The following is a 15,705-nucleotide window of genomic DNA, read 5'->3' as shown; positions in this document are numbered from 1 at the left end:
TAGAAAAGTTCTCTGGTTTAAAAAATAAAGCACCTCCCCAAAACCCAATAACAAACCCCTTAAAAACCCAAAACCACAGACAAACCCACAGCAAACCGAAGTGTCTTCTCTGTCTCAGGTACTATTTTAATTCTACTCATGGAGTCTGTGAACATCTTTGCTACTGTCCTCCTAAGGACTCTCTGAAAAGGGCTCATGTCTGCAATGGAAGCACTTCATTTGGAGAGGAACCTGGACAAAGGTTGTTAATTCATTTCTGATTTCTACAGAAACTCATGTTTAAGGTTTTGGGCTTCCCTTTGCAGTGTTCCTGCAAAGTAAGAGCAGAAGCCTGGAAGGCTCTTCAAAGACCCTTGTCACTGACTGCCACAGTGGAGGCTCTTACTCCTGAGGCTCCTGATTTCTGTGTTAAAACTAGTTCCAGTCAGGCTCTTGGCTTATCTTATCTAAAAGCTGCTCCAGCTCTGTTTGGAACAATGACATTCCTCCTATAGTCCTTTGTAATTCACACTTCCTTTTGAAGATACATTCCAGCGAGTTAGTTTGCAAATATTCCTTTGGACTTAAAAGGCAAACTGTAGTTGAATTGCTAATAAGCTGACTGTCCTATAAACAGCTCTTAATTAGACCCAAACATTTTGGTCTCTTACATAATTCTGCTTGAGGGAACTTCCTTGCTGGGTTCTTAGCAAAATAGATGCTGTTCCTGTACAATTATAATGGGTGAACTGGTGTCTATTAATGCTTGCTGATGATTACAGCCTGCTTTCAGAGTAGCCTTTCAAAGCTTGCCCTAGTTCATCTTCGTTTTGTTGTGGGTTTTTTTAAGTAGTTTGTTTGTAAAATTCAGTACTGCATGCCACAGATAAATGCTGTGAGTTTTTGCTGAAATTCTTGAGGGTTTTTAACATAAACTTGCTTATCAGCACATGTGGTGTGTGTATTCAGCCACTGTGGTTGAGCAGGGCTATTCTTGGGACATGCCATGTTCTTGCATTTTAATTGTCTGTGCATGCTTGCAAACAGAATAAACAGTGTTTTGTGCTGTGCAGTGTTAAGTTCCTTGTGTTCTAACTGATGAAAGGAAGGATTATACTTTTCTGGCTGCTCGTTTAAGCTTCAAGAGCTCTGATTTTGCTACCCCAGACAGTATGTGGTGTCTGAGCTTGTCAGGCTACTTCTGGACCCTCCAAGTTGATATCTGCTTACTTATTGCCCATTTAGAACATCAACTTTTACTCTACTGTTTTTTGTCTTGCCTTCATCTCTGAGCTTGTTGAAGGGGAATTGAGGGATTATTTCTTTCCCTCCTGACCCACAGAAGGGTGCACTCTGCTCCATGCTGTACTTACTGAGGAGACACAACTTCCAGCCCAGTGTTCCCAAGTGTGATATTTGTGCCTCAGGGGTGTCCCTGCAGCCCCTCAGTGCCCTGCTCTCAGTGGTGACCCTTCACAGTGTCTTGTCCATCACGGAGTCAATGCTGAAGGCCTTGCTTGGACATGTGGACATGTTTCAGGCACACAACCCACACATGATTATTTGGCTCTGTACAGTGTTCTGGAGAAGAATCAGCCTGCTCTTCTAAGAAACCATAATAATAGCAGCCCTTAAGCACCTTTAAGAGCACTGTGCTATAAATGAGTTACAAATTGACAGCAGTGGAGCACTAAAGAGAGGGCTTCCTTGGGAAGAAGCAGTGTCACCTCTTCTGCAATAAGATGCCAATGTAAGTGCCACTGGGAGTTTGTAGTAATATGTGTGCTGTTACCCTCTGTACAATCAGCTGCCTGCTTGCCTGTCTTGTGACTCCATTATCCTGGATTTTGAAGGATGACACTTGCATTTGTGTTCACAATTTTGGAAGTATATATAGCTGTCAGTCCAGCTGGGTTTGTCCTCTGAAGTGCCTTTTGCTTAAGGAGGTCTTACAGGCCCCATCCACTACATGAGTATTTCATATGTTGAGATAGAATCAGATGTTCCACCTCCATCAATGACAGTGTCAGGTGTCCTGCTTTGCTGGTGCCCAGCGCCAGCGGGGAGTTGGTGGGAGTACTGAGAAGAACAGAGCACTTCTGTTCCATTGGTTTTTGTCGCAGAGTTAGTCTAGATTAAAAATACATGGCTTTACCTAAACCAGCATGTACACATGTAGGCTTTTAGGCTGTGACAGTCTCATGACCTAGATTTGTGTTTGCTCAAGCCTGAACGAAGCAGTTAAGGAATATCTCCAGGGAGACAGAGCCCTCCTGAATCACAGCAGAGCTTTGCTCTGAACCACAGCACTGGTGGTGACAACACTCCTGGAGCTGGGCGGGCACCCTCCGGGTTTGGCAGTGGGAGCTGAGCCACAGTTGCCTAATTTTGGAATGCAGGTATTTTTGGGCTATGTGTTACTTCAAACACTCTGTTGGCAAGACTGTCAAAATGCTGAAATGAGAGTTTGAATTCTCTGTTCAAAATACACAGATAAAGTCTGTATGGATTTAGAGGGGAGACCAGTCAGTGAGCACTGACCTCCCTACTCATTTACACACACACCTGCCTTAATTGCTGCCATTCCTACCCTCACACCTGTGCTGGCTGGCAGCTGGTGAGGTGGTTGTAACACCAGTGCCATCTTCCCAGTCTGGCAGAGCTGGGCTCTCAAGTACAATTTAGTTTCTTGGGGAATATTTTCCGGAATTTCTGTAATGGTTGTTTTATTATGCCAGTTTATCTGAGGAAGATATTGTGGGATAGAGACATGTTTTGTATATTACCTGAGACTCACATTCACAGTACTGATTTGACCCAGAAACTTTTCAGGTAGTGTAGAGTTGGATCCTACACTGATTTAGTACTCGCTTAATGAGCCTGACAAAAAATCGTGGAAGCTTTCTAACTAGGACAAGTCAGAACTTATGTGTGTCATCCATCTCAATGCTTTGAACGTTTTAACATAGACAAATTTAACATAGACAAGTTCACAAACAGCAGACAACTCATTTCTCTTACTGTTGTAGCAGATTTTTTAAGGAGCTGGCTGAGAAAGCCATTTGTTGGTGAAGCAACCGAGGGATCCTCAAATTCCTTGGTGGTTCTGCTTGGTCTTCTATAAATTCTTTTCCTGGTCAGAAAGACTGAAAAGTTTACCACCAGAGCAGAAAATTGCAGCTGGGGTCACTAGTGTCCCTCTTTGCAATGCCTTGTGAGGTACATCCTGGACCAAAAAACCCACCCTCCTGAATGAAACCCAGGGAAGCTCCTCTCTGGAGCGTGGAACAAAGCAGGCTGACCTTGCCTCTTGGAATGAAACTTTGTCCAGAGAAATCTGGATATGTTAAAACTTCCTTTGCTCTAGAAATGTTTTCCCCAAGAGAGAAATTGCGTGGAGTTTTTCCTTGAATTTTCTCAAGAATGACTGGACAAAGGGCTGCCGAGGGCATTTCCATGGGCTCTGTGGGCAACCTGAGGAGAAAATGTGCATGTTGGACAAAGAAGGAAAAAATTATGGAGGAAAGGGACTACAGATACCTGTTTCACTTTTTTTGTTATTGTTAACAGAGAATTCTTTGGCCCTGGAGTAGCACAAACAAATTAATAAAGATACATCAGCAGTGCACATCTACCACTGTGGTGAAAGTCATCTGGGAAACCTTTGGTGTGTCATCGTGACTGTAAAAATTCACCAAGTTCATCACTGTTAAAAGCCAACTACACAGATTATTTTAATATTACCTCATACAGCAACTGACTGTAGCTGATGTTTCTAGGAAGTCTGTATTTTTTTTAATTGTGTTTTGATGCTGTGAGACTCAGTTAGTATCAGTTAGGCAGACTGACCCCAGCAGTAAGTGTTGTAAAACATAGATCTGTACATATTTTAGCTACATATCAATGTAATGTGCTAGATAGAGTTGGGTGTAAATTAACTGTCTGTAAATTGCTTTTTAGTCATTTCCATGCTTATTCTGTACTAAACTGCTTTTTATAGTGTTTTCATACTTATTTTCATACACTTATTCCAGTAAGTACAAAGGACCTAAGCATTTGTCAGGATGTGCCAATCCTTTGTGTGCTGCTTTTTCCACATCCAGGAAAAATTTTAGGAGATGGTGCCAGTCATGTACTGGGAGGGTTGACATAGAAGACCTGGAGGGAACTTGGAAGAAATAAATTTCTTGTCCCACTGGTTTGGTTCCCTGTTGATTGTTGTATCAGTGGGGGGTTCACACCAGGGGCCTGAGTAAAGAGCAACTGGGACCTTGCAGAATTTGTGTGGACTTACAGTTGAGGGCCCCTTAATCCTGTTACACTGTAGCTTGTCTGAAAATGAGATTTCCTACTGACTGTGTGGTTATGTTGATGTTCCTCAACAGCCAAACTAGGTGGAAGAAGGAAGCTGGAGAGTAAATCCATGCAAACGCTAATCACTCACTGTGGTAGCACAGGCAGGGTGTAGGAATTACTTCTGGGACTGACAAAGGAAGAGCACAGTAGGATGTGAAAAAATCAGTCTGTTCCTCAGCTCTGGCAGCCCTGACAGGTGTTGGGTAGTTCTGGTTTCCTCCACTTGAGTGACACCAGGAGGAAAAAGCAATTTTAAATGAATTTCCAGTGGAAATTAAGGGTGAATGTGTTTCAGCATCAGCTTTCTTCCTGTTACTTTGGGGACATTTCTCAAGCAAATATATTTAAGCTTTTGTTTGATTTCTTAGTTGTGGCTTGCTTTCCATAGTTACTTTTTGTTTTCTGGCTTATTTTGTACCAAACAATTAAATTAATAGAAAGGCATTTTGCAGATTTATTTCATTTCAGGGAAAATAGACTGTTCGGATCTATATATTCAGATATAATATTTATTACTGTTTTATCAAAAAGCATTTTTTGTGTTTAATCTTCAGATTGTTTCACTGAAAATACCTATGAAGACATGTTTAGTGTTGTAAACATTAGCCCTTAGAATTTCATAAAACTCTTTTTAATAAAGATAAATTGTTAAAGAAAAATATTTTAACTGTTCAGGGAGTATGTGTGTGGTTCTAAGCCCACACCTATTGTAATTTAACAGTAACAGCATCCTAATTCTAGCTGTGGGAACGGGTCTCTGCAGGGAGCTTTGGGGAAGGATACAATAATTTCAGCTGAGAATTGAAGAAAGGCTGTGGTTGTGCTGTGGTTACACCCCTGCTGACCTGCAGGGGAAAGGGCAGATATTCCTCCAGCCTGAACTTACTTTAAAGAACTTTAAAATTGCCTCATTCTTAGGTTTTACTTTTCAGCCCTTATCTTGGGATAGTATCTTATTACCTTGCCTTATATCTTATTATCTTGGACATTATCTCATATGTTTGAAATACTTGTGCTTGTTTGCTTTGTTGGCCGGGTATCTCTGTGGGCACACAGGGGCCTGTTCATTTTAGTCCAAGCACTGTTTATAATTTAGTTCTGTCCAGGTTTCCCAGAACGTGGGCACTGTGGTGGTTCAGCCGTGACATCCACACTCCCTGCGGGCACTGGGTCCTCTCACTTAGGATCTCTGGCTCTTTTAAGAGCTGCTGCTCTCTCTCCCAAACCTGTCAGATCCATAATTTATTACTCCAGTCTCCTGCCTTACAAGCACAGATCAGTCACAGTCTGATTTACAAATTTCCTCCTTCGTTCCTTGCAGAGAATCAGACAGCACCAGACAAACCATTTTGTGTGAAATGCTCTTAATTTGCAGGATCCTTCTGGCTTTTGGTCAGCCGGTCCAGAGACTGAGTGATTTTGGGGAGCAGAAAGCATCCATTACTTGCACAGAGAAATATTTAAATGTGGTGTGAATCAGTGTATAGAAGATAAAGGAAATGTGGAAGATATTTTCCCTTTGTTTTTCTCTGTGATCTCAGCCCTTTTTCTTGACCAAGTTCTTAGCTCTTTTGAGAAGAAACAGCTGTCCTGTTCTGGCTGTTACCCAGGAGATGGAAGCTGCCTGGCCCGTTCATTACTGAAAGCCAAGTGGGGAGATTCAGAGCCAGAGGGGGATCTGGAGGAGGCAAAAGAAAACCCTTCTCTTGAGTTTGAGAACACAGTGGTGGAGGAAGCTGATAAGTCATGAGCTCTTTTCATAAACTTTTTTTCAAATAAAGCATCCCCTGGTGTCTCTGAAACCAAGAGCACTGAGTTGAAGGAGACCAGACCACTGATGTATTTAGGTCCTTTTTTTAGGGAGTTGAATTTGACCCTGGAAAAAAAGAAGGAGAGTCATTGGGAGGACACAGTAGCAGGTTACCAACTTGTAAAATTGCATTAAAGCTGTCAGGGAGAAATTTGCATATGTAGGGCAGGGAAAAAAGATTTTCTTGCAGAGTGGAAAAACTCGATTGAAAACTTGTGTGAGTAAGGGAGAAATTTGGAAGTAGTAAAAATAAAAATAAAAATGGAGCAGCTTACCTGTGGATGTTGTGGACTCCAGTTTGATGGAGCTTTTCACAATGGATTAAATGAGCATCTGGCAGGGACAGCCTAGGGATGCATCATTTTGCAATGCAAGGGACCAGACCAGGCTTCCTTTTGAGGTTCCTTCTGACACACATTTTTTATGGTTTATGAGGTGCACGAACAGAAAGCGAAAATATTAACAAGCTGAGAAACTTCTCAATGTGCTTTTAAAAGAACTCGCTCCAAATTTTAAGAAATGGGACCTCTGCTTATTTTTAAATGGGCCATTACAGAATGGTGTCACACACCTGACAGGAGTATCTGTGCTGCTGGAAAGCTGTGGCCCAGTTGTCATTCCTGAATCAGGGTGGGAGGAATCCCATGACTGGGGTGATCAGTGGCTGTTCAGGAGGGGCAGGGGAGGAGAGGGGGAGGCATTTCCCTCTACCTCAAGAGATGGATTCATTGCAAAGAGCTATCTCTGAAGAATGAGCAGGTCCAAAGCCTGTGGATAAGGATCAGAGTCCAAGGCAACCAAGGGAACCTCGTGGTTGGTGTTCACCAAGGGGAGCCTGTTGAAGTTGTTGCTCCAGCTCCAGGAGGCTTGACAGACTGTCATCCTGCTGGGGGACTTCAGCCACCCCACCAGCTGGGAGAGTGACACAGAGAGCTGCAGGCAATCCAGGAGACTCTGGAGTGTGTGCAGGATAACCTCCTAAGCCGGGTGACAGCCCTTCCTGAGGGGTGCAGAGCTGGACCTGATGGTTACCAACCTGAGCCAACTGGGAATGCCAAAACTGGACCAGTCTGGACTGCAGTGATCATGCACTGCTGGAATGTGCAGCTGGGAGGGACGTGGGGCAGGTGAACAGGAAAGTCAGGGCCCTGAACTTGAGGGAATCTCACTTCCCTCTCTTTGAGACAGTCAATAGGATCCCCTGGGAAACTCCTTTTTAAAAACACATATGTAAATTTATGAAGAAATTATTGGGGGATTCTAATTGATTATGGAGAAACGACTTAGGTTCTGAAGGGTTCTTGGAGATCATTGTGGAAAGTCTAATTATGGAAGAGTGGTTTGGACTGTTAGGACAGCAAGGGAAGACACTTGAGACAAAACCCAGACTATCTACAAAATGAAACAATACAAAAAGCATCTGCAGCTTCCTGTTTCTGTAGAAAAATGCTGTCAAATTTGGTGTAGTTTCTAAAATAGAACTGAAATGAAAAATAGCTCGTTCTTGAAGCTCTGTGTAGCTGCACAACAGGCTAAAAACATCCAGCAGATCCATGTGGAGACCTGAGAAAAACCACAACACTGTATTGCAGCCTTTGGGATCTTCAGGAAGGAGAAGTTATGCAGTAGGAAAATCCTACTTTTGATGCAGTAGTTCTTTAAAGCTGTTAGTTACCAGCTAATTTAATGGTCTGGTAAAAACGTGTGGTGAGAGAAAAAGAATTTTCTGTCAGCAGTAAATATGTTGGCAATATACCAAATAAGTATATTATTCTCCTATGCACCATTTTGGCCTACATCAGACAAAGTATCAACATTTAAGTAGGTGCACACAAGTTATTGGAAGAAGAATTTCCAGTATACCCAGAAAAACACATCCTTTGGAGACTTTCTACCTCCACAGCACTAATGAGACTTTACACAGAACTGTGTTTGAATAAATACAATTATACTGAACTAATTTAATTTGCTTAATGGAACGTTGAGTATATTAAAGCACTAAATGGAAAACTCCAAGCAACGATGCCTTTGCTGCTTTTTCAGGTGCTTTGGTAGGAACCTGTGGGTGCTTTGGCACCATGGTGGCTCTTTCCCTGAAGATCTGTGTCCGTCAGTGCAACGTGGTGAAGACGATGCAGTTTGAACCCTCCACTGCAGTGTATGATGCCTGCAGGGTCATCAGGGAGCGAGTGCCAGAGGCTCAGACTGGGCAAGGTGAGTTCCTGGCTTTGGCCTCAGTCACCTCATTTAAAATAAATTTAAAATAAATTTAAAATAAATTTAAAATAAATTTAAATTTAAAATAAACATAGGCCCACGGGGGTTTTTACACTGTCCTGTTCTTCTGTTTGTCTCTCAGGTTGGTGGGTTTGGTAGAAACAGATTTTTAAGTGACAGAAGGTAGCTGAGTTCCCCCTCCTGCCCCGACAATGGCTTTCCCACAGAAGATTTTTTTTCCTTTTTTTGGGTGGAACTTTGTCTTCTTAAATAAATATCTTGTTTGCCTGGAAGATGATTTTCCCCCTGCTTGGAGAGCAATTTTTTCGGTCCCATCCTTTTAAAGCAGTGTTCATGGCAATGCTTCCTAAGAAAATCTGGGCAGACTGACTTTGTGCCTCAGCAAAGGAAGTGACAGCGGGAATTGCAAAAGAATGGCTGGATATCTCCAAATTGTGCAAAGAGAAACGTTTGAAACTGGTTAATAACTAAAAGCCTCACCGTGCTGTGCATGCCACAGTCACCATGCTGCCACATGTTAATCTATGGAACTGTCTCCACCTCTAGAGCAAATTAGATAAATACAGACTGAAGTACAGACAAAAGGTCTGGTTTAAATGTAGTTGAAGTTGTCAAAAAATTAAGATTCTTCAGAGCCCTTTGGTGCTGCACTGTACTTAATGCTACTGGAATGTAATTCTTAAAGCAGGTTGTTTACTGAGTTTTATGCACAGCTCTCAAGCTTCACTGCTGTTCCAAAAATCTTGTCTGAATTGTTAGAAAAACTTACCAGTAGTGGACAATATTACCATTGCTTCTCCTTTGCAGAAGTGTAGTTACAGAGCTCCAGCTTTCAGATAAAAGCTGTGCATTTTCACCTTGCTGATCCCTCAAGGCAGTGATGGTGAACAGCTGTGGAATTCAGAGAAGCCAAGTAACAAATACCCCTGAACATCATGAACCTCAAAGAAAAGCCTGGGAGCTCTCCTCAGATTTTACAGTAGGGCTTTCCCTTTATGTGTGATTACAGTGCAGTTGCAAACTTCAAACAGCTTTATGAAGTTGAGTGATGAACAGAAGTGTTTCTAACACATCCTTTCCCCTTCTTGGGGGCTGTTAAAATGTAGGTGTTTGCCTGTTAGTTCAGAAGACTCCCAGTGGTGCAGTGCAGCTGATCAAACTGGGTCCTGCACAACAGAAAATGGCTTTGTCCTGCATTGTGGCTTCACCTGTGCCCATTTCCTTTCTCCAGCACAGTGATATTCTGCCTGCCAGTGATATTAAAGTCCAAGTTGCCCAGCTCCTGCTGTTCCATCCCTTGGGTGCACCCCCAGCCACAATTATCAGAGCAGTCTGTGCTCTGTGCAAGGCCCTGTGTGCCCTTCTAAAGCTCACAGCCTACTTCTGGGCACAGATTCTGAAATGCTACATGAATGATTCTGTATTGAATTTGTATCATAATCATCTCTGTGTGTACAGACCACTTGACTTTTCAGGGGAATTTTTAATCAAGGTCAGCAGGGAAAGTTTTTCTTCTTATTCAGGTGTTTTTGGAAGGATTCTTCCTTTGAAATTGTGTATCTGTAAGTCGGTTACACTTTTATTAAGTAAGGTCTTTCATGCAGTTGCATAAGTAGTGTGTTTGAGGTAATTGCTGTTAAATGTAAGCTGTTGCTATGCCAGGCATTTAAGGATGAAATACTCTCCAAAAACTGTAAGTATTTTTACCTGACTTTATGATCAGAGGGTCCAAACTCGTGGCTGAAGGTAAACGAGGTAGGGTTGGGTGCAGAGCTGCTGGTCATTGGCTTAAACTGTAGAACTGCAAAGAGAAAAAATGAATAGAAAAATGAACAGTAATTTGTTGTTTGTGATTGTGAAGTATAATGTGTATCAATTCTTCATGCATATGGATAGGCTTTCAGTTGACAGTCATGATCCTTTATTGTATGTACCTGAAGTTTATTCTTTGAAGCCTAAGCCTGGCTTTGTTTTTCCGTGGCAGTGAAAGTTTTATCATCTACTCGTGATTCTGAATGAGCCAATTGACAAGTGTTTAGCCTGCAATAGATGCAAATTGTTCCTGAGTTTGTTATGGATATAATTCTAGAAACCTTGTTGTTTTTTGTTTTTTTTTTTTAAACCTAAACCCGAACCATCTACCAAAAAGATTCCCAAGTTTATAACAAACTCTTTTATGTGGAAGGTTGAAAGCAAACTGTGTTTTGAAAATAGAAAAGCTGCTTGAAATAGTACCCTATGATCACGGCCAAACTGCTGGGGTATTTTTGGGCAGTCAATTCTAAAGCAGGACCTGTGAGCATTTAGAAAGGTTGTCTCAAAGGGAAGTATTTACAGATGTAACACACAGTAGATGTGACACGTTCTTGCTTGGTGAAGCTCTTGCTCAAGTCTCGTGTAAAGCCTGGTCTCCCCTCCCATCTGCTGCTGAACTAAATGTTTCATGAAGCACAGAAACAGATTTCTGTCCAAGTTCATTAAGAATGGAAGGTAAGTGTAATGGAGGCTTAACCCTGAAGCTGAATAGCCTTGAATAAAACCATGTTGGCTTTATTAGGTCTGATATTTTTCAGTGGGTCTCTGTCTCTTCTGTTCCACAGCCTCTGACTATGGATTGTTCTTGTCAGACGACGATCCTCGAAAAGGTATATGGCTGGAGGCTGGAAGAACACTGGATTATTACATGCTGAGGAATGGGGTATGGTGCAAGGCTGTGGCCTCTTTCATCACCATGTTCTTAGAAAACTTGTTTCCTAAGTAGCAACAAGAATATTTAGCGTTTAGAGGGGTAGGAGGGTCTTGAGTCTGTTCCTGAGACTGGCCCACTCCTCTTCCTTGCTGTGCCTTTGATGTTGGGGTTTTTCCTGCAATAGGTTGTGACTGTGAGCTCCTGTGGTCAGTGGTGTCTTCAGAGAATGATTAACAGAAAGTTGAAAAATAACCTGTGTAATAAGCTTTCCATTTGAGGTGACCTTGTGCCACAGAGTTGGTTTTTGTGCACTGAGGTGCTGAGGTCACACTCACTCAGCTGTGACCAGCTGGATTCCAGCCCAAAGGCACTGCAGTCCTGGGTTAATGCTGAACCAGGTTCTGCAGCACAAAGGCACTTTGGGCTGTCCTGCCCTCACTGAGTTTTGGTCTTGCCAGTTAGGACGAGTTCCTGACAGGTGACATTGGCAGAACTAAAAGCAGTCACTTGTCCAGTTTGTTCCATGAGCGAGTTTGCCTGTGCTGTAACAAAGGGAAAATCCAGCTCGGAGGGTGGGAAGGGAATCCTGGTTTAGGCATCTGGGGTAGTGGGTTGGCTTGTGGTGGCCTCCAGAAGCATTTAGAAACAGTTGTGTTTACTTCCTAGGATATATTAGAGTACAAAAAGAAACAGAGACCTCAGAAAATACGTATGTTGGATGGTTCAGTGAAAACAGTCATGGTGGATGATTCTAAAACAGTTGGTGAACTGCTGGTTACCATTTGCAGCAGGATAGGTAAGATTTTGGGACCCACATGCTTAAGAATTTGTTTTCTTCCATATTTTGATTGTTAGGATGTTATGTGTAATATTGGCTAGCAATTGGCACACGTGTTATAAATTTAAATTCATTGTAAGTTACTATTTAACAAACACATTTTTTAAATCTGTTGCCCAGGTTTTATCAAAGCCCACAGAGAGTTAGATGCATCCTGAAACTTCAGTACTGAGCAGCTGAAGGCACAAAGTTGACACAAACTGACAGTGCAGTTGCCAATTTTTTATCATATGTTACATTTACATATGCTCTCCTGCTATGTAATAGACAATTAGAACTAAATTTATACTCAGTTTTAATTGGATAAAAGGTAAATACTGCTGATCTTGAAATATACCTAAACTTAGGGCTCTGTGTTGTTTTCGGAGTTGATCACAGAACCATATAATTTGTGAAACAACATATAAAAGCCATCCTGAGCAGCTGGTCAAAATTCATATCACTTATAGTCTGTCTCAGTATTTAGCCAACTGGAGACATGTTTGAAAACCAATTCATATTTAACTCTAAGCATGTATCCAACATGGATTAATTTAAATCTCAAACCCTGGCTTAAATTGCATTTAGACTTCAAGTGGCCTTAATTTGATTTAGATTACTTTATTTGGACAGTGAGTCATCTATTTCAATTTTGAGTGTTTCTGTGTTGGATTCTAATGTGCTGTAACTGATTTACCTCAAAAATTAGTCTGCCTTATTTTTGTGCATGTGGTCATGCAGGTGAGCATTTACTTTGCTGGCTGGTGTAACACAAACATGCTTTACCAAACAGCAGAAAAACCCAAGCAGAACAAAGAAATGAGAAGAACTTGGCACATGTGCTGAATGTTGTGGACTGATTTTTGATTCGCTTTCACGCAAAATTCACAGGAAGAGTTGAGTTTTAACAGTTTAAAAGCCAAAATCTTATATTTCACGTGGTTTCTGTTCCTTTGCAAGGAAGCCAGTGAGCAAGCTGGGATTGCTCAGTCCTCAGGGAGCAATGGGAGGCACCCAGGAATGGGAATTTATTATAGTGTGTCTCCATTTTGCAATTTACTGCTATTTGAAATTCCAGCATGTTTTTAAACCGGCAGCTTCTCCTGGTAGACAACAATAAAAGCCCTAAATACCTTTCTGAAAGTGGCAAATGCAGCACATGGCAAAGGAATGATGCGTTGAAAGGACAAGGCCAGATATTGGCAGAGGTTGTAAAGTATTCCTCTCATTGCCCATTCACTGTTTTAGCATTTCATGGCCCCTTTAGTGTATTTGGAATTAACCACTGGTGTTTTAATCTCAAAAAAGAGTGTTTCACCCATCCTAAAATATATTAAATTTTTATTTTTACAAGCACTGGATTTATTTATAATTCCAGGAATAACAAATTATGAGGAATATTCCTTAATCCAGGAAAGCATCGAAGAGAAGAAAGAGGAGAGTACAGGGACACTTAAGAAAGACAGGACACTGCTACGGGATGAAAGGAAAATGGAAAAACTGAAGGCAAAGCTTCACACAGATGATGACTGTGAGTAGTAATGCATTCCAGGCTCATTCTTTGATTAATATCTTTCCACAGCATAATGCAAGAAAACTAGACATTTTAAATTATTCAGTGTGTCTCAGTTGATTCCAAGCTGTGTTTTGCATCCTTTTTATATAAAGTGTTGTCTGCGACTGAGTATTTTTAGAATTGGGTAAATGGGCAAGTTATTGCCTCTGTGAGAGTTAGTGGGTGTTTTGAAGTGGGATTTTGTTACCTTTTTGGTAGGGGTATTCCAGTTTAAGTCTGAAAGGGTCATTTTTGTCCCTTCATTAAATTTGGATATTTAAATATTGATGCCTACTGAAAGCCATCAAAAGGTAGTTTTGTCTTTTAAGGTATAAATTTTAACTGTAAACAGAGTTTGCCAAAGAACTAAGACAGTATTAGATTTGTTTTTAAGTCATGAGAACTGTAGTTTTTTTTTTAGTTCCACCTTAAGACACTAACATTAACTGTACCTGCAGGAAGATGGGTTAAAATTGTGTTCAGGAAATAAACAGAAAAAATCGTTTTAGAGGTAAAAAGAGGTAAACTTATTTGGCAGTGAAACTTTAAAGGTCTAAATTTACCATTAAAACATTACTATAGTTGTTCCTTCAGCAATATTAATGCTGTTTTATGCTGGAGTAGATTCTTGTTTCTTCAAAAGTATTAACAGTGTATTATGCTGGAGTATATTCTTATTTCCCAGCAATACTAACAGTGTTTTATGCTGTAGTAGATTCTTGTTTCCCAGCAATATTAATGGTTTTTTATGCTGGATTATATTCTTGTTTCTTCAGCAATATTAATGGTGTTTTATGCTGGAATATATTCTTGTTTCTTCAGCAATATTAATGGTGTTTTGTGCTGGAGTAGATTCTTGTTTCCCAGCAGTGCTGTTGTCAAACCACATTTCTAGCAGACCTTCAGCAGTGCTGATTTAGGAACAGAAACAAAAGCAGGGTGTTTTGTGGAGTTTGCCCCCCAGTGGAAGTGCCAAATACGTGTGTTTAGCAGAGGGCTGTGTGTGCTCTCTTGCAGTGAACTGGCTGGATCACAGCAGGACCTTCAGAGAGCAGGGGGTCGATGAAAACGAGACGCTGCTGTTGAGAAGGAAGTTCTTTTATTCAGACCAGAATGTGGATTCAAGAGATCCAGTTCAGCTTAATCTGCTTTATGTTCAGGTATGGCACCTGCTGCCTTCTCTGAGGAAACCTGCAGAGGTTAATTAGGAAAATTTTGTTGCTGAAATACTCCCATCTTCTAGAATTCCGAATGTGGATGTACTTTGATTTTACTTTTTTGTCTGTCCCTCCAAAAACATGATAGCACAGAGGCTTTACTGATCCTTTTCAATCAAGTACTTTCAACCCAATAATGGACACTCAGCCAAAAATCCACTGGCTTTCCTGTCCTGTTTCCTTAAAATTCGTGCATGTTTTTAGTCTCAAGTTGCTCTTTGTAGTTCTTCTCCCCATTCTCTTCTACGCTTTCTGTGTGATGTGGAATCCCAGGTCAGTCTTGTAAACAACTTTGTTTCTCCTCTCTTTTTTCTTTTGCCTGATCAGAGAGAGGCTTATTATCCTTTCCCACCTTCCACCCAGACAGCACACACACACACACACACACACACATATATATATATGTACACCTATATATACCTTAACAAAGGCAAGAACTTCATGCAGAAGATATCATTTAACTGAAGGTGCCATTGTGGTTGCCTGTAATGCAGTCTGAACAAAAAGCAGGCTTTAAAACTCTTTATTAAAGGTTTTGGTTTGTTTGGGGGTTTTTTTAAGTAAAAAAATATAATTGAAAGTTTAATGGAATGCTCTGATATTGTACTTGGAGTTGCTCTAAATTACATTTTAAAACTCTGAGGCAAAAGATAAAGCTGCCATGGCTTGTAAAAGAGCAGTAGATTTTCCAATTATTTTAGAAGACTGTCACACTGAACTGTTCTCCTGCCACTTAGATATTTATATTTCTTTCAGGCTACTGTTATGACACACTGTGTTGATACTGCCTTGTCCTTGTTCTGTCTGTGGATAGGTGAGCCTTCTATAGCCAGAACTATAAAATCTGCCATCTTCTATGACCACCAAATTCACACAAAAGGAAGAAAAAAGCTGTGTGCCTTCTGCTGTTGCCATATCTCTAACAGTAGTTTAGTTTTTATGTCCTAGTTAAGGAGGTCATTTTCCCTGCTGTTATGAGGCAGTAAGATCAGAGCTTCCCAGTGCTTGTATATACACACACATGTATCTGTACACGTGTGGGCA

General features: G+C 41.1%; 1 protein-coding gene across 2 annotated transcripts in view; it reads left to right on the top strand.

Annotated features, from left to right (window-relative positions):
• TLN2 (talin 2) overlaps window positions 1-15,705 on the top strand; it is a 155,291-nt gene that overhangs the window by 48,567 nt on the left and 91,019 nt on the right. For both annotated transcript variants that reach the window (XM_027657566.1, XM_027657565.1), the window contains 5 exons: window positions 8,189-8,359; window positions 10,984-11,081; window positions 11,739-11,868; window positions 13,268-13,420; window positions 14,462-14,604. In XM_027657566.1, the coding sequence (XP_027513367.1) occupies window positions 8,224-8,359; window positions 10,984-11,081; window positions 11,739-11,868; window positions 13,268-13,420; window positions 14,462-14,604 (660 nt within the window). In that variant the 5' untranslated portion in view covers window positions 8,189-8,223. The remainder of the gene's footprint in view (window positions 1-8,188; window positions 8,360-10,983; window positions 11,082-11,738; window positions 11,869-13,267; window positions 13,421-14,461; window positions 14,605-15,705) is intronic.

The sequence above is a fragment of the Corapipo altera genome, unplaced genomic scaffold, assembly GCF_003945725.1.
Source record: "Corapipo altera isolate COAL_440 unplaced genomic scaffold, ASM394572v1 308, whole genome shotgun sequence".
In the NCBI taxonomy this organism is placed as follows: domain Eukaryota; kingdom Metazoa; phylum Chordata; class Aves; order Passeriformes; family Pipridae; genus Corapipo; species Corapipo altera.
Note: the sequence above shows the minus strand (reverse complement) of the source record. Positions and strands in the feature narration are given on the sequence as shown.